The 27,068-nt window shown below is 37.9% G+C and overlaps 2 protein-coding genes across 11 annotated transcripts; one reads left to right on the forward strand and one right to left on the reverse strand.

Moving 5' to 3' along the window:
* Positions 1–751: 751 nt before the first annotated feature.
* On the reverse strand, positions 752–8,220 carry HNRNPH3 (heterogeneous nuclear ribonucleoprotein H3). 8 transcript variants are annotated; one of them, XM_035563099.2, is made up of 10 exons: positions 7,940–8,220; positions 6,693–6,828; positions 6,030–6,168; positions 5,284–5,471; positions 4,795–4,881; positions 4,359–4,477; positions 2,951–3,086; positions 2,591–2,671; positions 2,421–2,507; positions 752–2,099 (listed from the first exon to the last, which is right to left on the reverse strand). In XM_035563099.2, exons 2-10 carry the CDS (start codon positions 6,808–6,810, stop codon positions 2,023–2,025), a joined length of 1,032 nt encoding a protein of 343 aa, XP_035418992.1. In that variant the 5' UTR covers positions 6,811–6,828; positions 7,940–8,220; the 3' UTR covers positions 752–2,022. The 8 variants fall into 8 exon arrangements, with proteins under 8 accessions (XP_035418992.1, XP_035419164.1, XP_035419246.1 ...); XM_035563271.2 differs by having other exon boundaries at positions 5,329–5,471; positions 7,940–8,163; XM_035563353.2 differs by having other exon boundaries at positions 752–2,134; positions 7,940–8,163.
* A 163-nt stretch (positions 8,221–8,383) lies between these two features.
* Positions 8,384–22,438, forward strand: PBLD (phenazine biosynthesis like protein domain containing). 3 transcript variants are annotated; one of them, XM_035563869.2, is made up of 10 exons: positions 8,750–8,765; positions 9,645–10,136; positions 10,800–10,899; positions 12,193–12,291; positions 12,842–12,951; positions 13,104–13,133; positions 13,582–13,670; positions 14,923–15,101; positions 16,897–16,959; positions 21,821–22,438. In XM_035563869.2, exons 3-10 carry the CDS (start codon positions 10,839–10,841, stop codon positions 21,931–21,933), a joined length of 744 nt encoding a protein of 247 aa, XP_035419762.1. In that variant the 5' UTR covers positions 8,750–8,765; positions 9,645–10,136; positions 10,800–10,838; the 3' UTR covers positions 21,934–22,438. The 3 variants fall into 3 exon arrangements, with proteins under 3 accessions (XP_035419914.1, XP_035419685.1, XP_035419762.1); XM_035564021.2 differs by lacking the exon at positions 9,645–10,136 and having other exon boundaries at positions 8,384–8,765; positions 12,193–12,304; XM_035563792.2 differs by lacking the exon at positions 9,645–10,136 and having other exon boundaries at positions 8,384–8,765.
* Positions 22,439–27,068: the final 4,630 nt, after the last annotated feature.

A 27,068-nucleotide genomic window follows, 5' to 3' on the forward strand; every position in this document is an offset into this window, starting at 1 on the left:
TGAGCTCCTGAAACTCCTGAAGTACTCTGAAACTCCTGAAAGTACTCTGATCTGACAATGTTTTCAGGTGGGTTTTTATTCCTCTACAATTTAAATACCAAGTTCCTTGAAAGGTTCAGTACTGAGTGCTGCTCTTGTTACAGGATGAAGCATTAGGGGGGAATGGGCAGGCGTAAGGCTTTCACTGTCCCATACAGCAGAATTTCATTCAAGACTCACATTCAGTGTACCTTTTGTAACTTACACTTCAAACTACTTTGAATAACTAAGTAACTGCCCCTGCTCTCCCAAAGGTAAGTCTTAAGCCAGTGTTTGTGTGTTTCTTCTCAGAAAATAGAACGCAGAGCATACTTGATTGAGGAAAAGGTTAGAGCTGATACTATTTTACAGTATTCAGACGCTATGCTTTTAGGAAAATCTTGAAGTAGATGTACTTTATCTGACTCTAAGATATATTGTCCTGCCACTGGATTAATTTTTGTCCTGACCTGTGTTACCTTAGTTTTACAAGGCATACAAACCTCAGCAACTGACTAAGAACCCCCTACTTACATTGTGAGCACCAAGTTAAAAACAGAGCCCTGCACCATCCCTGGTATAATGATTTCAAGCCATCTTTCCTCCCCTTCCTATCCCAAAGTATTTCACTAGTTGGAAAACTTCCTATGGCAGATGCCCCTTTCAGCTACTACTTCCAGTCACTTGGACACAAGCACACACTCTCTAGTGAAATAAACTCCATTCTACTCTCTCCCACAGTAAGACATTTATTACATATATAACACAGTACTAGCAAAACAGGTGACAAACTTTCAATACCCAAGATCACATTTGACATCTTACGGGAGGCATTGAGGACAAAGCAGTTATTTTGGGAGATCACACTGGCTCAGAATAAATACCTCGTTACACATCAGGTATGTTAAGTGTCTTCAAACAATTGTTTCTTACACATCTTACATGTCACAAATGCACAGAAAACTTTTTTCAATGTGTTTGGGGTTGTGTCACTTCACAAATATCAGGCTTACAGTTGTCATTTTAGAGACCTGGCTTCTAACAAGCTCATCCATAAAATGGGTTGCCAAGTTTTGAACAAATACAGACAAATCAGCTATGTGCACTAAAGGAAAAAAAAGCTCAACGGTGTTGAAATACAAGTTTGATGAAAGAAACTTATATCTTGCTTCAAAATCCCCCAGTCTTCCTAAAAACACCCAAAAACAGTTTGTGAAGAAAAAGAGCTAAACTAACTTGAAATTAACTAGTATTTGACCTATTTCATGTTAGCTGAAAGCTGTGCTAGTGTTTTAGTTTGATTAGCAACTCATTTGCAAGTTAAACATGTGAAACGCAGCACCTGGAGTTCTACAGCAAAGCACAGGACTACTGTAGCTTGGTGTTGTGGATGCATACAACTTGGAAACTAAGCATTTATGCAACTGTGCATTTGAAAAGCACAGTAGATTCTGATAGTACAAGGAAGGAAGCTGGAACTATGACTTTTAGCCTCCACAGCTTAATGCCATGTTGAGAAATTATTACATACAACTTATCAAAAGGATTTAGGAAAGATTGTTACCAAATAAACTAGTCTATTAATCTACCTTTTTCCCCTCAAACAAGTGAATTTTTCAAACTCATTCACTACACCAAGATTACATAGAACTCAGTGTTCATAGGAGTTACAGTACAACCACCTTTATTGAACCATAGTACAACATCTTAAACCGGCTGTTTCCTGAATATGTAATACATCCTTAGGAGTAACTAGTATAAAAAGTATCAACATCAGTGGTTTGAATATAAAAATTTATTTAAAGTCAGAGTATGCAACAAATAAAACCTACAGAAAACAGATTTTCCCATCACAATCTGTTGCTTACCAAATAATATTGTGAAAACACATTCCTTCAGTCATTATAAAGTTCTTAAAATACAAAAGAAATTAAATTTTGTAAGAAAGTCTAGTAGACCAGAGACTGTTTCTTCCAGGATATTATGCAGAAGCAAGGCTATCCTTCAATACATTCCACGCCATCCTCCTCCACCCATACTGCCTTGCCCATAGTATCCTCCACTATTTCCACTGCCACGACCTGCAAACAATTGACACAAGGTCACGTATACATACCTTAAAAAAAGAAAAGAATGTGATGGGTAATACAAAACTGTTCAGCACCAACTTAAGTTATACTAGAACAACAATACTTCAGCGCTATTTTTCTAAACAAGCATTTGCTGCAGTAGCCAAAGGTATAAAAAAGTGTGATTTATAACTGAAGTTAAACCAATGCCCTCCCTTCCCTTTCTCCCAGCACGTCCTACAGCACCCAGAACCCACCCTTCCAGATCATCTGTCAGAAGACAGATGTAGCAACACAGTCAGAAAATAAATTTAAAACAGAACATCTACTTACTGTATCCGCCCAAGCCATCAGGAGTTCCGTACCCGCCACTGTAATTGCTACCCATGCCCATTCTACCAACAGAGCCGTAACCTTGATCTGAAAAGCAGAATGTGCACCGTTACAAGCTGGGAACCACACTACGTTTGGCAAAACGAGCTCGATCTGGAATTGATGCATACCCATGCCATCTCTGCCATAGCCTCCCATTCCAGATCCACCTCCAGCAGTTGAATTCAGGAATAGTTCAATATATCGATGTTCTGTAGGAAATCAATAAACTATGTTGTATTTTGATTCAGAAAACAGAAAGATTCAAAGAAAAAATCCACCCTGCAGAATTAGTTGGAAGTCCACAGGATTATTTTTTTTTAAATGACCAATTAGTCGTTATTCTGATAAACAGCAAAAAATACCACGATGTGTGTATTTAATGCAGTGTAACTTTAGTTATATTGAGTTTAAACCCTTACATTCAATTTACCTATATATACCATACCGAAGCCTGATCAAGAAAAACCTCATCTGAACACAACACTCACGCATGTGATTCTTATCCTTTGACATAGCAGCTACTGCATCCTCATGTGTTACAAATTCCACATCTGCCTCTCCTGTAGCTCGTCCATCTGCCCCAATATCAATGTGAACTCTTATAGGATTCAATGGCGAGAAAAACTAAAGAATAAAAACAAAAAAAAGTCACATAAATTTAGAATTTAAGCCAGGTACATTTTTTGCTGTCCCAGGGATTACAGCACTAAGCACTAACTAATGATTTTGTGTGGTAGGATGAGACAAATTTAATTACTCATTTCCAGAGCATTACTTACAATCCCTTTTATACAACTTGAAGAACTCCAGCCACAGATCTGAAGTAGCTCTCTTTAAAAACAGAGATACAAACCAAAATACCTGTCCACACACATCTCTTTAAGCAATACGTTCTAATAAGATGCCACTCTGGAAAAGGAAAGTCATGACTTAATTTTCAAAGAAGCAGAGCCAAATAAAGATCCTGAAGTAGGGACATGTTTATGGAATAACAACAACAAAGCTGTTAATCAGATTTCTCTTCCTTCCCACAGAAGTCATCAAAAAGATGCAATGGTGTATCTGACCAACTGGCTTTTAATAGACAGTATGTGCAAATGAACTTTTAGGATAACTATTGATGTACTATTCACCACACTTTCACCCCTTGTTCTCGAAGAGTCCTTAGACTGAAGGAAACAACCAAACCGATGTTACAACTCAATTTCAAAATACAGGAAAAAAAAGAAAACGAGCACAACCTGATGGAGATCCACAAATACACTATATGGATACAACTAATAAAGAAGGTGCCCCCCTGTACAGAGCCTATGGTTAAACCAGGCCCACCGTCCCATGAACACTTCTCTCCCTGAAATCACAATAGACATCCACACTGACTCAAGATTCCCAAAATCCTGCATGTGTCCCTTTATCTGCCACCCTGATGTCTTACGGGTAAATGTGATACTTCCCCCTGCAAACACAGCTCCCTACTGTTTTCCCACTTTGTCCATCCTAAAACAAGTTTCATGTCAACATACAAACCGTCAAAGTTTCACATCTACTATCACTCTATCTTCAGTTAAACTTAAACTTCTGAAAGTCTTAGAATGAAGATACTGATTGCAACAACTGTATCCATCTTTTAACGAAATGAAAAAAGCAGAAAAGTACAGGAATTAATGTTAAAAATAATCTGACTTCTTTAGCAACCTTACCACAGACATTACCTTCGTAAAAGCTCGTTTGTTGTGAAGTTCTGCAGAACTTGCATAAATAACCATGACTTCAGGTAGCAGATGTGTTAGAGCTATCAATCACTCACTGGAGAACCGTAAATTAGTTTGGAATAGGGAAGACAAGAACATGTAAACTCTTGGCGTTAAAAAAGTCATTTTTTCCTACTGTACTTACATTAGCAATGTCATTTTCTGTTGCTCGAAAAGGCAGTCCTCTCATGTGAACAAAATGACCACCACCATGGAAACCTGAACCTGCATCTCCAGCTCCACCATACCCATGTCCTCCCATGCCTAGAAAAACACAACCAAGAAAAAACACACCTGTAAGTACATCATGAAAAGCAAGAAAAGTGATTACTATTTTTTTTCTGAAATTGCTGACTTTAGGCTATTGAATTAGGCTATTGAAGAGGTTTACAATTCTAGTGCATCAACCTGAACACTTATCTGTGTATTATTTCCCAGAGGTTCCTCAACTCCCCTTTCCTAAGTAACCTTCTTTCTTTACAAAACAATTTAATACAGAAACCCACTACTTCTGTCTTGAAAATACTATGTCTTCCAAGTCAAAGGTAAAAAATCTTTTTAAACAGTATTTTTTTTTTTACCTCTCCCATCTCTCATTCTGTCATCATAGCCATCATTTCCATAGCCATAGTTATTATAGCCACCATAATCATCAAAGCCACCATACCCTGTACAAGTGACAAAGAAAAAGAACAATTACATTGTTACTGAAAACTCAAAGTGATGCAAAAGAATCATTTTTTCAGTCTTTGGGCACCAAGATATCTGTGTTTGCCTCTGCAGACTGTTAAAACTGGATTTTTGAACAGCGTTCAAGTGCAGAATCCCTTTTATACCGTAAAAAGACCGAAACATGCAAACAAAATATCCAATTCTAATGAAAATAAAGCTTTCAAATATTTTCCATTACTCTTAAATAGAGCTGCATTTTTTGATATATTACAAGTAAAATTTCTTTTTAGAGAAGTGCATCAAACCTAATCGGAAGCTACTGCCATTTCGTTATTTCTTGACAAATATGTCAGAAACATGAAACTGACAACAGAACCTCTATCATTAGATAAACATACCACCGTCATATCCACCACCTCCTCGACGCATTCTGTCATACATACTTCCACGCCCAGCTCCATAATAACCCCCTCTTCCTCCTAATGGTCTATCATATGGTCCAGGTCGCTGTTGTCCCATCATTCTTCTTGGCAGGTCACAGAATCCTCTGATTTCACTCTTACTACTTTTGAAGATTTCAATATATCTGAATAAGAGAGGATTTTCAAGGTACAAGTAAGAATACATGCGTAAGCTCTCAGAATATTATAAAAGGCCATACTACGTTTTCTACAACTAGATGTTCAATCCAATAAAAATGACTAAAGATACCATACAACTTAATTTTCTCCTCAAAACCATAAGAATCTTTAGTGTATCAAAGAAAAACTTAACAATAGCAAAAGTTACTGTGTGAAAATTCTAGCTGTACAAATTAAGCATAAAACATGTCTTTCCAGTATGAGAAAGATACTGGTGAAAAACAATGTCTGGCTATAGTAGCACTTAGCACAAATTACCCTACACATGACACAAATGACTGAAACAATTTTCTGAGTTTAGCAAGCTACATACACAGAGTAATACTGACTCCCCCACCCCCCAAATCTACCGTATTTCCCCAGTTAACTTAGAATCAGTTACAAAAAAAATCTTTAAAATAGCCAGTTCCATATTATGATCCCCAACCCCCCCAAAAGCATTACTGACCCACAACCCCCAAAAAATAAAAATTTAAACACCATCCCAAACTCTCCATCCCCACCTGTGCCCTATTCTTTCCTTGTGTTTCCCCAGAGCATTTTCTGCTATCTCCTTTGAAGCAAACTGCACGAAGGCCTCCCCTGTGCTTCTCCCCTGGTAGTCCAGCGTCAATGTTATCCCATTTGGCACGATTTCCAACCCTTTAACCCAAGGACAAATAACCCCATCAAGGGGAACAGTGTTAAAGGCTGAAACATTCCCATCTGCAGCAAATACTTTAAGCATATCTAAACAACAACAACGAAAAAAAAAGGTTTCCCCCATCACCCAACAATACAAGCCAACGATCTTTCATTAAACATTTATGGATTTAGCCATACTTGTTTTCTGTTTTACTTATGCAAAAATACAACCACCTAGGTTACATGAAGAAAACATAGCTACCAATCAAGCAATTTAACTGCTCCAAATGCTAACATATAGATTATCTCAATATGCATAATACATTTACCACCTCGACAAAAATAGATACATACTCAGCTTTACTACATCTACAGTTATTTGTACTGTAATTACAGGACACAAATCTTACTTAAAGTAATCTAATCTGGCACAAACCCTCCCCTCCACCCCATTAATGGGCATTACAAATTAAAGTGTGCAAAACATTGTGTAAAACATACAAGAAAAGTCAGTCTCTATACTTTGACTATACTAGAGATACCTTGGAAAAACTGAACAATCTCTTCTTTGCTGCATCCAAATGGCAGGCCTCGAAGTCGTACCACTGTTCCATCGTTAGTTGTATCATTTGGCCCGTTGTGTTTTCCACTCCAGTCCATTTTTATTTAAGTTAAACACTACCAAGAAAAAAAAAAAGTTTTTTTTAGATTCCATATGTACCCAAGTCTGCCCCACAAACCTCAAAGGAAATCAAGTAGTTTTCCTCCTGTAAACTAGTATTAAGTATTATTATGGATGATAAGCTTTTTCCCGTTCCCCATTTAAATTTTACTTTGTCCTATCTTAAGCACATATACATCTGAAAACATCCTCAAGTCTGATAGGGAAAACCGCACGTAGGGAGTGCGGTACGTGGGCTGCAGCAGCACTAGTTATTTACTCAGAGGGCTCTCCGCGTTAATCCTGGAAGCTTTTGTTTTTTAAAGCCTGACACTCGGAGGGGCAGGAACCACGAAACGGCTGCGGCGTGGAAACACAAGCCTTTCCTTTGTCTGCGAACCGAGCGCCACGGGCCGCGCTCTCGGCCCCTTTTTGTGTGTGCGCTTCCCCCCTCCCCTCCCCGGCCACACAGGCAGGGCTTTATTTCGAATTCAAGGAGCCCGGGGTGGCGCCGCGGGATCACCTTGAGGGGCAGGGGGAGGCGGCCGTCCCCGCGCCAAGCCCCCCCCCAGCGGCAGGTGCCTGCACGCCGCCCTCAGCTGAAGGAGGGGGGAGGCCCGAGGAGCGCCCCAAGCCCACCGCAACGCCTCCACCGGGCTGCGAGCGGCCCCGTGCTGCCGCCGGCCTCCTCCCGCACCACCGGTCCCGCCGCCCGCTCCCTCCCCGGCGCCATTTAGCGCGCCTCCCCGGAGCCCCCTCACGGCCGCCCCTTCCCCCTCTCCTCCCTTCTTCCCCTCGCCGTCCCCCCGGCACCTCTCAGCCCCAGGCGGAGCCGCCTCAGCCTCCCCTCAGCCGCCGCCGAGCCCCCGGGGAGCCGCCGCCCGCCCGCCGCAGGGCCGCTGCCGCCCTCCGCCTCAGCTCCGCAAAATGGCGGCCGCGGCGGGGACGAGGCGCCACCGAGCACCGCCCCCTCCCCCCCTCCGCCTCCCTCAGCCCCTTCCCGGTCGCGGCGAAGGGGGGAGGGCCCGGCCGGCCCTGGGGGCGCTGCTCCCGCCGCCCCCGCCCCGGGAGGCCCCGGCGGGCTCCGCTGTGGCGACCCTTGCCCTCCCGCCGCCAACCACCGCTCACCGGCAGCCGCTCGCACAGCCCTCGCACGCGCCTCCGGCAGCGGCAGCTCCGTCCCGCCGGGCAGGAAGCTCCTCCTCACTCCCGACCGGCCACCGGGCTCCGAAGCGACGCAAGCAGCCTAGGCGCGATGGCGTCCCGAGCGCGCAACTATCGCGACAGCGGCACCGCGCTCCCCTCAGCCCCGCCCGAGCGGCACACGGGCTTGCGCGGCCGGCAGCGAGAAGCGGCAACAGCGCAGGCGCGGCTGGTGGGGAGGGGAGCGCCCGCTCCTTTCTCTCCCGAGGGCGGCTGAGGGGCGCCGGGGTGCATGCGCGCTGCGCCGGGCGGGCTCGGCGGCGGCTTGGCGCCGAGAAGTCTCTCAGAGAGGGGCGCGTGCGCTCCTAACGGTCGCCCCCTAACGGTCGTCGCTGACGGCTGCGCGGGCGTCGCCTCAGCGCGGGTATCGCCTCAGCGCGGGTATCGCCTCACGCAGGCGGCCGTGTCCCGTCGGGTTCTCGGGCGTGTGTCCCTCCCGCCGTGGGTTAGGGAGGCAGGACGCCACACAGAGGTTAAAATCTGCCGTCATGAATCAAAACCGCCGTTGGGCGCCCTCTATGTGCTCGGAAGTGACGAGCAGCGCCCCGCTGGTTCCTCCTATCGGTAGGGAAACATTAACTTCAGAGTTGGGCTTCCTTCAGGGGGTAGAACGGGTTAGAAAGCACCCTGGGGAAATCAGCGTAAAGCTAAATAGGCGCAAGCAGCAATGCAGATTCCTATTTTTACGGTTGATGCTTTTACAAACCGGCCGTTTTGTGGAAACCCTGCGGCAGTTTGTCTGCTCGAAAATGTAAGTTTAAAAAAAAGTCAATGTAAGTAGAAAAAAAAAGCATATGAGGGGCTGCAGTGGTTTTTACCACTTCTGACTTGAGTGCTCGGTACTGAATAACAGAATCAATACTCAATAATTTTCTTCTTGACTGAAGTTTTATTATTCGTTTCATTGCTTTTCCTGTGGAAGAAAAGTGTGTGTGAGGGGAACCTGTAGGACTGGATCTGGGTCACTGAACGTGCTGGGCTCTGCTTTTACCAGGTCTAAGCAGCCAGCTTGCAGTACTTCAGAGCAGCCTGGTAGTTCTGCGGCGTTCAACAACAGTCGTTCTCTTCACAAAGATGTTCTGAACAAATGGTTCAAGTTGATATGCTGTTGACAAGTTCTACCAAAACCTAGTTACTAAATAAGAGTAGAAATTTATACACCTTGTATTTTTGTGTGGTATCACTTGTTCAAAATTTAAGTATAAAAATATAAATAGTCAGTGGAAGTACCTTATTTTGACCACATGAATCCTGCCTAAATCTTTGTAATCCTGTCTAGATCTTGTACCATATAGCATACTTAACCAGCTCAGCTAAAGTTGTGATAGAGAGTATCTCACTTCAGAGGCATTGTTGCCCTCTGAAATCTAACTGCTCCCTCTCAGAACTAACTTAACTTAAAATTAAAAGCTTCTAATTGCATTTTTGTATTGATTTTACTTTATTACATCAATGTATTAAGAGGGCAATTTGCATGTTGCCTTTGGCATGCTGAAGTTTTAACTTTTTTTTTGCAGTACAAAGGGCTAGAGGCTTTAGTATCATATTAAAGCTGACGTTCTAATAGTTTTATTCTAAGCTCCAAAAACATATGGTGCAGGTAACAGCAATGTTTCTGTTCCCTTCAAAGGCTCAGCAGATGCTTTACAAAAACTGTTGCAAGTGAAGCAAGAACGGCAAAGCAAACGCTTTCTGTGTTTCAGAAGTGCCACAGGATGGCAGTATTTCAATAGAATTCTAATATTAATAAAAAAATTTTGTTGGTCAGTGTTCTGGTTTGGTATCTTTGGAGTAATTAACAGCAAGAATTGTTTTCCTGGAATAAAGGAGACACTATTGGTACTGTAAAAGGTTAGGATGTTGTTTCATTGTATAGAATTAACTCTTCGAGGACAGGTCTATTGTGCCCATTGGTAATTGTTTCATATCTATAATGTGGGATCATTGGTTTAAAGGATTAAAATTATTAAGGGAAATAAGTAAAGTTAGCAGGGCAAAGTTCAACCCGCCAGAGTTCGGACTTGTTCAGGTCCACTTAGTACATCATCGTTTGTACTTTGAAGACCAAATGCTTATACCCGGCCAGTCTGCATAATTGTGGGCAAAGAACAATGGAACAAGGGTAAGTGAAATTTCATACTGTCACTACAACTCATGTGTCCCAGTATCAATGTTCACTGGTTTAAACCTGCAGGCAGTTAGAGCAGAATGTAGTGAGCCTGACATTTTTGTTTTTTTTTTCGGTTTATCTCTTCTCAGCTTCTACTGACTTAGCATGTTATTCCTGTTGTTCAAAGAGCAATATTGAGGGTACAGCAGTAAGTGCTGATAAGCTGCCTTGGCCATTGCCCTATCCGTTACTACATACCCTTTGCTGACATTGATTTTTCAGAGTTACAGAAGGAGGTTTTAGTTATTTTTTGATTGTTCATAATTACTTCAGTGTGACTTTCATCATAATTAAGAAAAAAGATGTACTCATTAAATGGCTGAGTTTAGTATTTTTGTAACTTTATTCTTCCTGTAGTTCAAGGATTTGTGAACTTACAGAATATATACTGGAAATGCTTGTGTACAGTGATTGAACTAGTTAACCTATTTTATGTTGAAAAGTTTTTTGTTTTTTTTTTTTACTGTCCAAGTAAAAATGAATTAAAGTAAAAAATTGAACTAAAAATGAATCTGCTTTATTACAATAAAAATTGGGATGACTGCATTTATTTGACAGAGTTTGATTTTGCTTTTTATGGCCTGCTTTTAAATGGCTTTGTCACTTCATTGTTAGGACTTGGATGAAGGTTTGCACCAAAAAATCGCAACAGAAATGAATCTTTCTGAAACTGCCTTCATCAGAAAACTGCACCCTACAGATGACTTTACTAAAAGTGAGTGGTTCTGTTTAAGCACCAATGTTGCTTTCAAAAGAATAAGAAGATACTGTGGGTTCATTTATAAGGAATAAGCTAATTTGTAAGACAGCAAAAGCAAAATCGTGGAGTTGGGTTGCATCTTACAATAATAATATTAAGCTTTTTGCACATGGATTCTTTAAAGTACTTGTTTTGCTTATCAAATTCATTTTATAATATGCAAACATTCATAAATTAGAACATTTGTATTAGTATCTTTCACTAAGTAAGCAAGTTGTATACAGAAAATCTCCTGAAAGTGCTATGCAAAGATCCTTCAATTAATACTTCTACTAATTATCTCTTGAGATAATTCTATTATACAGCCAGGAGAAGAGAGACAGAGCTTATTCTGTATGCACAGGACTGCAGAGTGAGCAGAATCTGGCATGGCTGTTCAGGAAATCATCACCAGGGTAACTGTAAGCTGTTCTTTGAGTTTGCACAAAGTCTTAGAAACTGTCTGTGGAGCCAGTACTGGAAAAAACAGGTTTCCAGCAAAAACAAGGAATCTGGAATTGCACAAACAAACACTTTAGGCTGCTTATTTGATCAGTTTGAGTGGATGGAATTCACTCTTCTTCTTTGGTAGGGCTTGTATATGTGAGGGGTGAGGAAATGGGTAGATGCTGAAAAAGGCAGAAAATGTCAGACAAACACAGAGCCCAATCAGAATTGCTTTGTGGATTAGTTTTCAGATGAACCAGTTTGCTGATTCTACTCACTTTGCAGCTGTGTTATCCTGAAGATAGATTTCAGATTAAGGTACTGTGTTAGCATCTAGTTATCTTTGATTTTTTTATTTTTTTAACAATCAATTGAAATCAAATTTTTAGTGAAATAAATGCTTAGAATACATTAGTCTTTTACCACTGTTAACTGGTAGTTTAAACAAAATAATTCATAACTGATCTAGCTGAGGTATAGATTCCATTATACCAGCAAAACTCTTTACTGGTGCATTGTGTTTTATTCATGGGGAAAAATCTTGTTTTACACTTGTAAGCAAGTAGCTTCTCTGCTCTGCAAATTCTTTGTCCTTATAACAAAGTAGCTTTCCTCTGTTTGTAGGCTCAAGTTGTAGTCCTGGCTCAAAAGCAATGGCTGTTCCAAAAATTAGTACAAAATAGATTCCTAAAAGGGTGTTTGAGCCTGAGACTGATTATAACATGCATTTTGACTTAAATGTCCTTACTCTATATAAAGTTTTTGAAATAAATTGAAGAGGAAAAAATCCTCTTCCACTAAATAACAAACTTTATTTTTAAGGTTCTTGCTTTGGACTCAGATGGTTCACTCCAGCCAATGAAGTTCCTCTGTGTGGTCATGCTACACTTGCCTCAGCTGCTGTTTTGTTTCACATACAAAGTATGTTTACAAGGTATTCGTTACTATAATTTTTCATTAAAATTTGTTTCTAATTAAGAAAATCTCGATTATTTTCTACAACGAAAGTGGTTAAATCTTCAGAACATTTAGAGAACAAATGTGGAGATACCTTCAGTATTTTCTTTTATCAACTGCTCTGTAATTGTAAGGTTGTAGTCTGATGTCTGCACTTAGGATTCTGATGTCCTGCCATCACTCTTGTTAAACACTAGTGCTAAATATGCAAATGCTATCTCGGAGAGGTACAGTAGAGTTTGATGAATAGGGAATATCTCTGTTTCTGATAAAAGGAAATTCCCACTTATTCTAGGTACATACAGGAAAGACATACTGGCAGTTGCTGTATTCATTAGCCTCAGCAGCTTATTTACTAAGTTAGCTGGGAATTTTGTCCTGGAATACAGGTTTACTGCAGCTATTAGGTTTTTAGCTGTATAACTAACTTTTTTGAATGTACTAGGCTAAAAGCTATAATAATTTAGATTTAAATTCTTATGCTTGACAACGTTGCAATATTATGTCTCTCTAGAAAACACAAATTCAGTTCTTACTTTTGTTACTCTGAGTGGGGAATTAAAAACGAGACGAGAGAAAGATCATATTGTCCTGGACTTACCACTTTACTCAACCTACCCACAGGTGAGTCAAAATTTTATTTATAAAAGGCTTTCAAGGAAAGCCTGTGTTTATGTTTGCATGGGTGTATGTATATCTACCTATCTGTAGCCGGATAGCTGTATAGCATACATGTTCTATCTTTTACAGTTTTTCTTTTTTTTTTTTTGCTTTAGGCACTTGAGGAAGTAGGAGAGTTAATAAAGGTAAGTAGAGAGATGTGCTCTTAGAAATACATTTAAATTAGCTATACTTATTTTTATATATTAAAATGGCTGAATAGTGACAACATCATGTTGCTTGAGGTACTTCATAGAGATTCATAAAACCTGAAAACTCCTGAGTCCTGCAATTCAAGAAATGGAATTCTCCAAAATGCTGCAGTTAACCTTTTTGTCTTCCACCGCCGGTGCTTGGCATGTATTTCAGTGTATGTGTGTGAGGGCACTTTGGTGTCCTTGCCCTGTTCGTAGTTCCCGGATTTCTTTCTGAGTTGACAAACATGGAGCTCTTGGCACCTGCCCATATCCATTCATGCACTTAGTGAATTTAATTTTCTTGCATGTGTGTTCTCAAGGGCTGCGTCAAAGACCTTGCATGAGCCCTATTCAGATGACTCTGTTTTTCTTTGTTCCTTTAACTCTTTTTTACCAGGCAGCTGTTGGTGACATGATCGTTCAAGATCTCCGTTATTCTCCTGACACAAAGAAGCTCCTGGTCCGCATCAGTGATGCTTATGAAAGGTTTGTGATACTTTTTTGAAGCAAGCATGTAGAAATTGATTCCTTTCGTTTAACCACTATTCCTTATAGGCTAGGCTCACTTATATTTTTTTAGAAACAGGTGGAGATTAAAAACTCTAATTTAAACTCTCATGTTAAATAATTCTCTAATCTTCCCATGTGAGCTTACAGAACCAGCAAAGCTAAACAAGATCAGTCTGAAACCTATCTTCAAGAAAGGGAGATGTAGGAAGCACTTTTAACATTGTTTTTTTCCCCATCCCTCTGAGTCAAAAGTGGTGCAGGAACCTAGCAAGAAATTGGGAGTCTAGCTTCTCAACTGAAGAACTATTAGTTGTAGAGCTATAGAGGTCTGCATAGTGAGACAAGACACATCGACAGAATGCCATGGATTCACATGCCCAATTGACTGTAATCTGCTTACACGTTCTTTACAGCATCATAAGTAGCTTTACAGAGGAAATTCCAATTCAATTGATTTCAAAGCATTTGTTAATCTCAGAGACCTGAATTTCATTGTTGAGTATGATTTGTGTGTGTGTGTGTATATATATATATATACGTGTGTGTATATATATATAGTGTGTGTATATATATATATATATACATATATATATATATATATATATAGTCCAAGCCTGAATTCTTTAATCAGGTCAAATTGCAATTGTTTTTACTTCAAATTTGGCCAAACTACTGTTTATAGAGTGAGGTAATGGGGAGATTAAAAAAAAAATTCAGCTGAATACTCAGTATTTTTACTCTTTCAAGACTTCAGTTTTTAGGGAGATATCTGCAGCTTCATAGAGACTGAGAGAAATGAGACTGTTGTAGAGTGCTTTACAATTCTCTGAAGATCTGAATAGTATTAGTTGTTTCCTTTTTCTGGAAGCAGGTGGAGTGCTTACACTTTGCATTCTGTAGTGATGAAATATTTTGTCCAGTGATGGAAAAATAGAAATGAAAGTGTACATTTCCAGAGCTTTTTTTTTTCTGGGCATTTTATTTCTGTTTTCAGAAATAAGAAATACATGGCTTGGCCTTTTTTCTCTGCTTACTAGGAGTGTAGTATATTCAGGGTAGTCTTATATCGAAAGACATTGGGAGAACAATGCTAGGAATCCTTTGCTCCAACACTTTGTTGTGGCTGTTTTGAGAGTGTAGAGAAGACAGTTTTGTAGCTTTCTGATGCTTTTCAATACTTGAACTCATGTGAAATGAAGTTTTAAAATACTCTATAATTAAATTCAAGGTCTGTGTTGGAAAAACTGCAAGTGAACGCTCAACAATTTCTGTCAGTGGAAAAGACTGGAAAGGTGAAAGGACTCATACTCACTCTTAAGGGAAACTCCAGTGGAAAAGATAAAGGCCATGATTTTCACTCCAGATATTTTGCACCTTGGTATGGAGTTCTGGAAGACCCTGTTACAGGTGTGTATTTGCATGATAGATGAATTATTCTTGTTTCAGTTCAGTTAAAACGTTCTTATTAAACTTCATGAATTAGTACTTCAGAGTCTCTCTTATAAATTACTGCTTTCTATGGACAGCAGGAAAACTTTGACTGATGCCAAACTCATTCAGAAAAAATCAGTTTCCTGCTGTCAGGAAGCCAGGTCAGATGTTCCTGCCTCTTTTCTTTCAGATCTTTTCCCTGAAGTATTACAATTACAGAAAAGCAACAGAGTGCTTTGGTATTGAGCAAGTACTGCAGAAGTTCATATCCACTTCTTTCAGTGGTGTTTATTTTTTTTGTGCTTCAGCTGAAATTGCTTCCTGCTTTAAGAACATTTTATTGTGGGTATTCTCAGTGCTGCAAGTTGTAAGAACTTAGCTAGGTATATTTTTAGAGACAGAGACACTAGTTCAAAGTCTTCCTTTGATGTTCTGCTCCGTAGATGTGATAATATTTGCTGCTCGAAGTAATCGAAGTAATTACTTACTCGAAGTAATATTATTTGCTTACGCACCCCTTAATCACAGGTTAATTACTAGTCTGATGAGAACTCAGTCAAAAATACTCATTAAGTGTTTTGCTAAATAGAAGAAGGTCTTTATTGGAATAACGATAGTTATTCTGCTCTTCTAGCGGAAAGGTTTGCAAGTAAATACAGGCCATGTTTCAGTTATTAAACTTGCAGTCCTGCTTTCCTGTTAAACCAGTGGCAGAGTGGTGGATGTATCTGATCCCAGAGCTCGTTCCTTAAGATTTGTGAGATTATCATTATTCTTACGTAGGAAAAGCTACATGTTCCCTGAATCTTTGTGATTCTTCTAGGCTTGTAGCTCACAGTTGCTTGTCTTGCATTTGCAATCGCCCTTTCTTTTATAGAAACAAATCTCTTCATTATACTGCTGAATTGTACTTTTAAGTGTTATGAGTTTGTATTATCTTCCTTCTGTGAGAATTTCTTAGTTGTTACATGTCCTGGTGTCCCAGAGCCCTGATAATTATAGTTAGTTCACAGTTGGGTTTCCAGCAGAGTGTCTTTGCCCCTAGCCGCTAATGTATACTGAAGCAGCATGTCCAGTTAAAAATCCATTAAGTCATTCTACATTTTTAAGCCATCTGCCACTCAGGAAACAATGAGTTGGTCTACCAGAGTCTGTAGTGAGATCTTAAAAGACCACCATGAGTTACATCCAGATACTTAGTGTTCAAGACTGAAAAAAACCCCAGAGGTTTGCTTGTGAAAACTGTTAAGAGAGGGAATTCTTTCTTTTTTGCACATTGACTTCTATCCACCTATTCTTAAAAAATAAAAAATAAAAAAAATCCAAGAATCCAAGATCTATTTTTTTTGGGGGGGGTAGCTGTTTGTGTTTAATTGAATAACATTATGTTTAGATGAATAGTATTATTAAGCTTAATATTTTGAGATTCCATTGTTAGGAAACTTCACTTGTTTACCAAAAGTGAATACTTTGGCTCAAGTGTTTTAATCTGTAGTGTCTGTTATTCCTACCAATTGAGCCTCATTTTGAAGCCCTTAGGCAAAATTTCCAGTGAAGTCAGAGGATGAGGAAGTAATACTGCTTGATCATAAATAAGTGAAATGCCAAAGCTTTAGGTTCTGTCTGCTCTGCAGACTCCTAGGCATTTTTACTCTTAAGTGCACACAGGTGCCACTTGATTTGTATATGGTATTTACATTTTGAATGTGATTGCTCTATAAAGTAGTGATTCTAATGTAATTCTGTACTTTATGTTCTAATTTCTTTTCAGGATCTGCCCATGCTGTTTTAAGCAGCTACTGGTCAGAGCAGCTGGGGAAGACAGAAATGCTTGGTAAGAGGGACTGTTTTCTTGGAAAGCTGTCCATTTATTTAAAAGCTACCAACTTTAAAATAAATAAAATTATAACCCCAAAATATAGTAATAACTCCCTATCCATTTTCCCATCATGAGTAGAATAATGTATAATTTTGTGTGAGATAATCTTTAAAAAATTGCTTTGTTTCCTGCCTACTAACGTGACACATCATGTTTGCATAGAATCTGAAGTGTCAGTTCTGGATCCTAACTCTCGTTAGTTTTTGATCTCAGCTTCTGTATTTTAGCTGTCATGACCTTTCATCATGACTGAAGCTTGGTAAACTTTAAATGATATCGTAGTAGTCCTCTGTCTCTCTCGGTGGGTGGTGATGACTGTGTTAGAAATACTATTTGAAATACTATTTTTTTTGTGCACTTAGCAACAATTGGTAGTATTTAGTCTAATCAGAGAATGGACCCTTGTTTGTAAAAGTAAATGCTTTTCCAAACAGCCACCTTGAATATAAGCCTTCCTATATTTAGCCAAATGAATCTCAGAGTGGACTTTTTCTGAGTGATAATCTCTTTAAAGGATCTGTTAGCCCTCCATAGCTTGGCATGATAATCCACAGTGACTGAGACCTTCTCCATCATGGATTGAGGGAAACGTTTATCAGTCTGTTCCAAGGTCATGTTTGCATTTACATCATACAGATCTGTGATAACTATCATAAAGTTGAGGAAAAAAATATTTTCTGAAGAACAACTGTCTTTGGTATTGCATCTTTATGGACTGGCTGTTTCTCATAAGATTTGATGTTTTCAGTCTTTAATGTCAGGTGCTGAAAGTCTTCCTTCACACCTGTCAACAGTGTTTCTCTAAACAATCAGACACAAATTCTGTCTGTATTTTTGTATGGTACTTTCTACTTTTATGTTTTCATTTGTTTCATCTGTGCCATGCTGTTTCCTCTTTTAGAGAAACTATCTCAAGCAGCAAAGGCAATTTATACTATAATCTACTCTCCTAGTATTTTTAGTGGGGAAAAAACAAGTCCCATCTTCCCATAGGCTAGATTTTTTCATGTTTCATGCGTATATGAAAAATACTTTAGTACAGGTGAAAATAAGTCGCCACTGGAAAGTCTTCTTATGAATAATAAAGCAAGTATATATCAAGCTTTTTCAAATTATTACCACAAAAGAAAGTGTGTGTGTATATTATATATATAAAATAAAAATAAAATCAGTAGTGGCAGTAATCAGTAGTAGCAGCAGTAAATAGTATTGCAGCAAATATATATATTTGTCTTACAGGTTACTAAAAACATCACTAGTAAAGTAGCAAATGTATTTGTGGTTGATTACTTATATACACAAATATATATTCAAAATGTTACTGATAGCAAGCAAGTACAAATTCCATTTGTAATTTTATTATTTGTAAAAGATAACTTATCACCAAAAATTTATAAATAAAAGCATATTTTGACTCTTTAGGAACTTTCACAACAGCTTTTGTAATATCTGATATCTTTTATTGCAAGAATTATGGCTTTCTTCCAAATGAAAGATCTGTTAGTTCCAAAATAGATTAGATATGAAATGGTATAAAAACGAAGAACATTACATGTATTGTCAGTTCTCTCTGAGTTTTGGGACCTCTAGGAGGAGGTCAGCTACATCTCTGCTGAAGTATCAGACATAATATCCTGTGTCTAGGTTGTCTTCTATTTTTATTAGACCACATTGTCAAATACTGACAACTCCCATCAACTACAAAGAGAATTTTCAATTCTTTTTACAAGGTAAAATGCTTTAATCATTTTTCCTGGAGGTATGTAAATATTCTTGTGTTTAAGCTGTGTTAAATGAGAATTCACTATCAGTCCTTACCTTTTTTCATTTGAAGAGTCCCTGAAATATATATATATTTTAAATAAAAATAACCTGTCGTATCAGGTGTTAGATTTTAATTGCTAATGAATACAGTATTTACAGTATTTAGCAACTGTCACTGTATCCAGTCTTTCAAGTAGCTTTATGATATTTATAAACCTACATGAGCAATATGATATATCCAAACAAATTACAGGACTTTCCAAATTATTTTAAAGAGAAGGGGCCTGATCCAGGGCAGTTTTTTTTGTATTTGGTAAAGCTAGAGGAGTCTTTTCTGTACCTCTTTACTTCAACTAACTAAATTATTTTATTGTGTGGTTCCTGTTATTGCCTCTAACTTCTGTGATTCCTTTCCAATACAGAATAGGTTTATAAATTTTAGTTGGGAGATTTTTTGGGGAGTGGGGTGGGGGGCAACGGACCTCACTTCAATTGTAAGATCATCCTTTAGAAACGTTTGCCAGAATTTCTTTCAACATAAGGTCCTGTCTGTTAGCTTTTTAGTCTCCTCGCAATTTTTGAATAAGTTGCCTCATAAGGTGGAATAAACGTGTGTTTATTTTTCTGCTGATTTTAAGTCTCGTGAAGTGAAGAGTTCTGCACAGTTACAGTCACAGCTTTCATCTTTCCCAGTTAATCTCAGCATACAGATTGATAGAATTCACTGCTTTTACTTTTAGTAGATATTTTCTTTCCCTAGGGCTACATTAGATTTATACAGAAGTGTAACATTTCTGCCAGAGTGGTTCCCTCCATCAGCCAGTAGATTTGTCCACTTTCTTCTTTTAGAGAAAGTCTCAGAGATCTTAACTTCATTTAAGTGATACCTAGAAGAGGCCTAGGAACAAATGCTTTTTCAACAGCCCTTTTGTAGGGATCAGAATTTTGGCCAAAATACTGGTGATTTCTAAAAACAAATATCTTTTCAAGAATGGCACTTGTTGCTGATTTGATGTTTTTATCAGGACATCACAAAGAAAATCCATTAGTCCTCAAATTTTGTAACCATTGGTCATTTAGATGCACCTACTCTAAGAAGTTCCTCAAAACAATAGGTTAATATTGGCACAAAGTCACTGGCCTCCTTCTGAAGACAGTGGTGCAGATCAGCATGCTAAAGTTCAGTCTTTGTACATACTCTTGAAATTTTCCCCTCTCTCAGGTGAATCATAAAAGAATTTAAGGCACTGAATTCAGCTGTGATATATTATTTCTACAGATCAGAATGTACATATTTGTATTTATAGTGGGAATAGTGTGTGTAGTATGAGAAATTCCTGCTAAATCCACACATGGAAGGGATGTGCAACAACTGCATGATCCAGAAAGCGAGTGTGCACATCAGAGATGCTTGAATCTCTCTGAAGACATTGCTATTAAATAAAATCATCTAGTTAACGAAATATTCCATGCAGGTCTGTTTCCTTTCAGACACAGTGTGAAATATCATTGTTTCTGTGTGAGAGAAAGCAAAGATAAAGTACCATTTACATACAGGCTTGCATAAAATCTTTGTCTTTTTTTCCTTGTATTTTGGAGGTTTCTTTGAAAGTAAAATAAAATTTACCAGTATCAAAATAGCCTCAGTAATCTTGCCATGAAACATACAGCACTAGTTCCACATTTAAAGAAAGAAAAACAAAAACCAGGCAACCTCTGAAGATATGAAATAATTTAGCTCTTTTCTTTAACTCTGCTGTCACAAAGAGGTGGGGAGGGTTTAGCTGTGTATCCACACTTGGCAATAACAGTTTATCAAATTTATCATGGTATGGAATATTCTAATTGAAGTCATTAGTCCATAAATAGGTATTGTTCTGATAAGTTAAAAATGATAGCCAGTAGTTCTATAAATAAAGACCAGAAGGTATCAGTAGCAATTATTATAGAGCTCCTGTTCTTACCAGTTTTGGAGCCTTGGGAATCTGATATCCTGGTATAAGTAAGAGCTTTCTTGTCAGCTGTGGCTGAGAAACCGTCTTAAAGCATACGGTGTATGTGCCATCTGTTGGAGATCCTGCACTCTGCCAGGAACCGAATGCAGTCTCTACCCAATTACAAATTGAGGAATTGTGAGGAAAAGGTATTTTGCTTTGAGCAACCTTTGTAGTTGGAATTTCATTGAGTAGGGAGACTGTGAACATCAGTGGCTTGTCTCATCCATTTACAGCCTTTTACAAAAACAAAATGGTATGAAACTCTAACCTTTGCAAGATGACTTCTTAACGGGAGCATTTGCTGATCAAGTAATTATGCAGCTAAAATTGGACTACGGAAACAAGACTACGGACTCAACATGCTAGCTAAGCATTATCTTCCCACCTGAATATGACTTAAACAGTTTCAGCAAAAATGGAGCTTTGTGATTATTCACGGGTGGAAAGCTATTCTCTGTAAACTTTATCTGGCTGTATTAAGTGATATTTTCAGGATTATATAAATCAGTATTTGTTCCTGTCTACGTAACAATTTGTTCTCAGTTTGTGACAGCTGAAGCAGCATCTATGTTTCTTCATAGACTTTTCCCACTAGTTACTTCATGTTTATTTACCCTTTACCCCAAAACATGCTTTGAACCTTGTATCTAATTGTAGTTCAGTACTAGAAAAGTGGTTCTCTATTTTTGTACAGATAAGTGTTCTTCCTTCTTGCTTATGGAAACTGTCTATTCCATGAATGGGTGCATTCAAGACATACCTAAATATGCAAAAGAAGCTTAGTTGGCTACACCACAGCAAAGCATCCTTCATTGCTTAGTACTACGTAGTACTTCTGTCACATTCTGTATGTGTCAAGTTCTTGTCTGAGATAGACCCTCAGCTAATCTTCATCTGTGAAGACAATTCAGGTTGTCTCTGGTGCAGTGACTGACCTGATGCTGCTTGCTTTCTGGAGACAGAGGTATCATTAGCCTGAATTTTCATGCATTTAAAAAAATAATAATTTGTATTATATACTAGAATTTTAACTCTGAATTCTTGTTTCCATTTAGCTTTTCAGTGTTCTCGCCGTGGAGGAGAGTTGAAGATTTCACTGCGTAATGATGGAAGAGTTGAAATTGCGGGGCAATTTGCTATTGTGTTGAAAGGAAACTTGACTTTATGAAGAAACTGATACTAACAGTTTCATCTCTCACACCTTCATATTATTCCTATTGTGTTGATTATATCTTAGTTCTAGACACTGAATCACCACGGTCATCAAAAATCTTTGATTAGTTACTGTCTGCCTTTAGAAGGTACTTGAAAACGCTCACTTCTAATCTTCAAGAACCCTGGTATTGTTTTCTTCACTTTCATCTGATGACTTCATATGTGCACTAATCTCAGAAACTGTCCAAGGACAGCTCTCTTGTTTTTCTGCTCTAAAATGATTCTTTTATTTGTTTCCAAATTCCATGTTTTAAAAGCCATTTCTGCCTCCTGGATTGATCTGTAAACTTACCTGATGGATAAAGCAATCAAACTTTTTCCATGTTCAGTTATTCTCCATAAAATCTGACTGTCATCCTTCCAAGAAAAAAATCCCCTCTGCCACATCTTGAGATGTTCCTCATGTTTGTTAATTTACTTGAATTAAAATATGAAGCAAATATAAAAGCTTTAAAAATATCCTTTATGGTTCTCTTTTATGAACAGTATCTTCCGAAGACAAATGGTGTTGCAGTGGCTAATAGTACTGCTGCTTAGCCAATAGTTTAAAGTTTTAACAGAAAGATTTAAGAGATTGACATAGTGATACACTTAAAACTAGCTGAAATTTTAAAGAAAACTTTATTGGTTACAGTAATGTTTACTTTTCAAAGACTGAAGATTTGCTCCTAAATTAAAAGTTTCTTCTGTAATGTTCTTCATAGAGCATGCTGCTTCAGATGTCACTTTTTCCATTTGTGTTCTCATTTTTCTCAGGATTTATTAGGGATATAATAAGTAACTGTTTTAGTTACCTTAGCTAAAATCTGTTTTCCATTCCAAATCACTTTTATCCTAAACTGAATTAGTTCTTCTTCTTTGTGATCTTTCAGGATAACCTATTTTAAATTCAAAGGCATTGTCATACTGTGGAAACAGCTGGATATTATATGCAGTCCTTTATAAACGATAAGGAACTTAGTTGTGCCAAATTACCATCTTTCCAGCTATCTTGAATTTTATCACAACTTGTAATTTACATTTTACTTAAGCCCAAGCAGCTGAAGGCAAGTAACAGTGTGAGAATCCTAGGATTCATTTAAAATAAAAGTTTCTGGTTCTTGTAGCTGCTCAGCTACATATTGAAAATGTGATTTAAAGGTACCACAAAGATTTAGAGTAAGGTGGCAAGCGGATTTCCAAGTTAAAATGCATGTTCTGTATTCAGTTTTGCCTGAAGATCAGGGATGTGATGTTTGATTTACAAACATGGAATCATCAGGTGCAAGACACAGGATTGACGGCAGTTCAGCAGCAATGTTGCGATGACATATTTTGCAGTCACCTTTACCTTGCCTTCTCGTAAAGAAAAATGATCGCTTTCCAGCTAGCGACTTGGATTCACTTGAGGAGCAATACTGGAAACTTGTTTTCCTGCTGGTTTATGCAAAGAGCGAATCTCATAATCTGAGGTGCTTTGAAAACACCCCAGCACTTTAAGAATATAAATGAACTAAAGAAACAATTACTGTTCACATGTCCGCATTTAATAAATATTAATTTTACTTATTTATTACCCAGGGGGACTACTAACAAAACAAGCCATGTAAATTTTAGATATATCTGCTATCTAAATTTCCTGACCAAACCAATATACTTGTGGCTTGATGCTTTTTTTTTTTTTCTTTTTATACTTTGCTGCTACTTAGTCTTTCTTTGTGTTAAGGGTAGAAAAATCACCAGAGCTCAGGTGGGATACTATGCAGTAATGTGCTTGTAATCAACAGATTAGTTAATCAGCCATGATTTATTAATGATGAATTAATTATACCTGATTGTGCAGTTCTGCTGCCTAAATGGAGCTTTAAAGGAGTTATTTTATTAATCATCATTGTGCTAATTGCAGACACTTACAGACGGATCACTAATTAAACATGCAACCATATGCAAAATAAGCGAGGCTGCTGAGAGTGGCAAGAAAAAAGAGCATTGATTTTCCAAGTAGCAACTTTATGTTAATATTGTGTAGTTGACCTGGTGATCCTAATTACTCACTAAGACTTATTTTAATGCATTGCATGTTTTCAGTGAACAGTAAAGGAAATCAGTTGGAAATCAGTAATAAATTTTGTCTGTCTTTCCTAATGCAAAAAATAGGTTGTGTGCACTTCAAAATTATTTTGAATTTGTGTGCCCTTCTCTCCCATTTTCATTCAAAGGTTTTACCTGGTAGTTCTACTAGCTGTATATAGTTAATGAAACATAACTAACTTAACTTTGAACAAAGTCCTGAATGCTACTTGATAGTTGCTAAGTTACTGTGGCACCACATCAAACGTCCATTACACTGGAAATGAGAACTGTGACTCAAAATTGCATGAGTTTAACATCAAAAAGTGAGAAATACAATGATGTTTAAGTTAATTACCAAGGGCTAAATTAAGCATGGAAAATGCAGAAAGGAAATAGTATGTAAAGGTAGGTTTCTGTGAAGAAAATTGATCTTCAGCTTAAGCAGCACAAGTTTTATGTCCTTGTAATTCTAAAAACAATGTTTGAGGGCTATAAAATTTCATGCAGATGTCATCATCATGGACTTCCCTCTTTTTTAATGCAAGTTTTATAATATTATTGCAGTTATCAACATAAAATTTAGGAATGTTATGTTTTTCCAAGAAAATATTTAGCTTTAGTGTAAGCTTAGTGTAATTTTGATTAAATTAAAATGTTGAGTCAAAAGTTAAGTGAAGGTAGTAAATGGGAGGCTGGAAAAATGCAGTGTCTCTTTGTTTAGTGTTTCTGCTACCCAGGTTTACAGAACTCTTTCATGCTGCTTTCTTAAGTAAGATTGTAGCATAGGGATGCATTGAAGCAAGCACAAATGCTTCAAGGGGAAGATACAATTCTGGAAATTCCTATGTGCTTAAGTATTATTTACCATGAGAGTGTCTGACAGAAAACCATTACAAGTCACTGCAAGTTTTGTGTAAATACCTGGCTGTATCCAGCAGCCAAGACATGAAAATTTAACTGCACTTCTGCACTTCTTTGGTGTCTGCCTTTGCAGAGACAAAGCTCACGTAGGAGCCCAAAAAAAGTACATAACCTAGAGGAAAATAAGCAAAATAAGTTACAAAAATAAAAACTGAGCAATAGAAATCATTAACTCTGTTGCTATAGAAATGAATGTATATGTAAAAAGGAAGAAAGGGAAATGGGAAGGCATTTTTGTTTATAGTAAGCCATCTAATGGATATGCTTAAAGGATTCCTGAGAATATTTTGTATTTCTTCTGTGTTACCTAGATGAGAATAGACTGCATATATCGAAAAGCTTCCAAAATTGGAAAATTTTTCAAAAATTTGAAATAAATATTTCACACATACACAGCAAGAGGTCGTAGACAGGAGCCATGTTTTCCATAAGGGACAGGAAGGAAAATTAGCAACAGAAGAAAATTAGCAGTTGTTTCTGGGAAATGAAAGATTTCTTTGTTTCTATATTCATCATAGTGACAGGGAAACATGCCAGAAATGAAGGGAAACTTCCTGGGAGAAAAAAAGAAAAATAAAATAAAGGGTGATGCCAGATCAAGTAAAAATTAAATTAGTTTAATTAAAAACTGAGAAATCCCCAAAATAATCAGATTGAGTCTGATGTCTGGAATTTTTATTTATTCTTGCAGAAGAGTAGATCTGTCTTTAAAATTATTACTAGTCCTATACAAAAAGACAGAACAAGGAATTTTGTCAATTCCTGAGTCACTCTCCAACTTTTCTTTCCTAAAAGTTATTGCAAACCATAAGTAAAAAGTTACAAAAGAATGGGAGAAATGATACAACAGAAAATGTCATTATAACAGATAGTTTAAATGTGTAAGAAAATTTGACTAGAGGTCAGTTTTAACCTAAGATGTTTAGTTTACACTTAGTAAGCAGAATACTAAAACATTGAATTATAAACATTTCTAACTTTGTTGGTTTCTTTAGTGAGAGATTCCGTTTGACTGCTGTGGTTTTGCCTTACTTATGGGCAAAAGAGGACAGTACCTGGTTATAATGTCATATAAGCAAAAATTTTATTCGCTTTCCTCTGTTCTGTGACTTCTTTGTGACACCTCCAAACCAAGAAACCACTATCCCATACGTAATTTTTGTCCTATTAAAAATTAAAGGGTGGATAAAATACATTAAGCAAACCCAAGAAAATTCTTAAGAACACTTCAAAAATCACGAAGAAAAAGAAAATTGTAGGGTACGGAGTAAGTGGGTTTGTGAGTTGGCAGAAAATACGTATTGCCTGCACAGAGACTAACGTGTGAGCAGAGTTAAAACTTAATGGACATACCCTCAGTTTTGTCACTAGCTGAAGTTAACGATGCTCTAACAGTTTGGATGCTGTGGGAATGTAGGTTGAGAGATACTAGGCTAGAGAAGAGGTTAAGTAGATTATAGCAGAGCTGGATCAGTGTCTGAGGTACGAGGAAGCCAAGAACATGAATTCAAATCCAAACGTGTTCTCTGCTGATGTTTTGCAAATCGCTTTTTGGATCCAGACTAAAGGGGGTATTACTTGAATGCCAATCCAGCCAAGCTCAATGCAGGTGGGAAATTACAGCTGGAATTCTTGGATTTTTATTTTGTTCCAGAAGGGCTCCTTTCTCCATAAATATTTATGGCTATAAATAGAAATAAATTATAATCTTTATGATATTTTCAGTCACCCATATTCAGAAAGAAATGACAAATTTCTGAACAAAACCATTCTGTTTTAAAACCAGCCTTTTGGGCTTCAGTATGTTTATGTGTGTAGTAACTTTCTGAAGACACGATTGATTGATACAGGTATTTAATATCTCAGCTTCCATTCTTTCCATGTTCTTAAGGAGTATGCTAACTACAACTTTCAGAGACTTTTCAGCAGTTAATAACATCAATAGACAAAGTACCCTCTTAATATCCAACTGCATGCATTTTCTCAATAAAGTTACAATTTCAGCAGAAAAAAAAACATGTAGATTAAAAGGAAACACCTGCTCCTGTAAATTACTCTGCTGCAGGTACCAACCCAGGAGACTCTGCAGATGGCTCTGTGTTTGCAAACCTGACC

The sequence above is a fragment of the Cygnus atratus genome, chromosome 7, assembly GCF_013377495.2.
Source record: "Cygnus atratus isolate AKBS03 ecotype Queensland, Australia chromosome 7, CAtr_DNAZoo_HiC_assembly, whole genome shotgun sequence".
In the NCBI taxonomy this organism is placed as follows: domain Eukaryota; kingdom Metazoa; phylum Chordata; class Aves; order Anseriformes; family Anatidae; genus Cygnus; species Cygnus atratus.

Bases quoted from the DNA above. Each gene is read 5' to 3' on its own strand.
- PBLD (XM_035563792.2), top strand. From the start codon at position 8,682: ATGCAGATTCCTATTTTTACGGTTGATGCTTTTACAAACCGGCCGTTT. The intron at 13,134-13,581 runs GTAAGTAGAGAG...CTTTTTTACCAG, and splicing joins AAGTAGGAGAGTTAATAAAG to GCAGCTGTTGGTGACATGAT. The intron at 16,960-21,820 runs GTAAGAGGGACT...GTTTCCATTTAG, and splicing joins GGGGAAGACAGAAATGCTTG to CTTTTCAGTGTTCTCGCCGT.
- HNRNPH3 (XM_035563099.2), bottom strand. From the start codon at position 6,810: ATGGACTGGAGTGGAAAACACAACGGGCCAAATGATACAACTAACGAT. The intron at 5,472-6,029 runs GTGGGGATGGAG...TCTCTTATTCAG, and splicing joins AAGGAAAGAATAGGGCACAG to ATATATTGAAATCTTCAAAA. The intron at 2,100-2,420 runs GTAAGTAGATGT...AATTGTTTGCAG, and splicing joins TGATGGCTTGGGCGGATACA to GTCGTGGCAGTGGAAATAGT.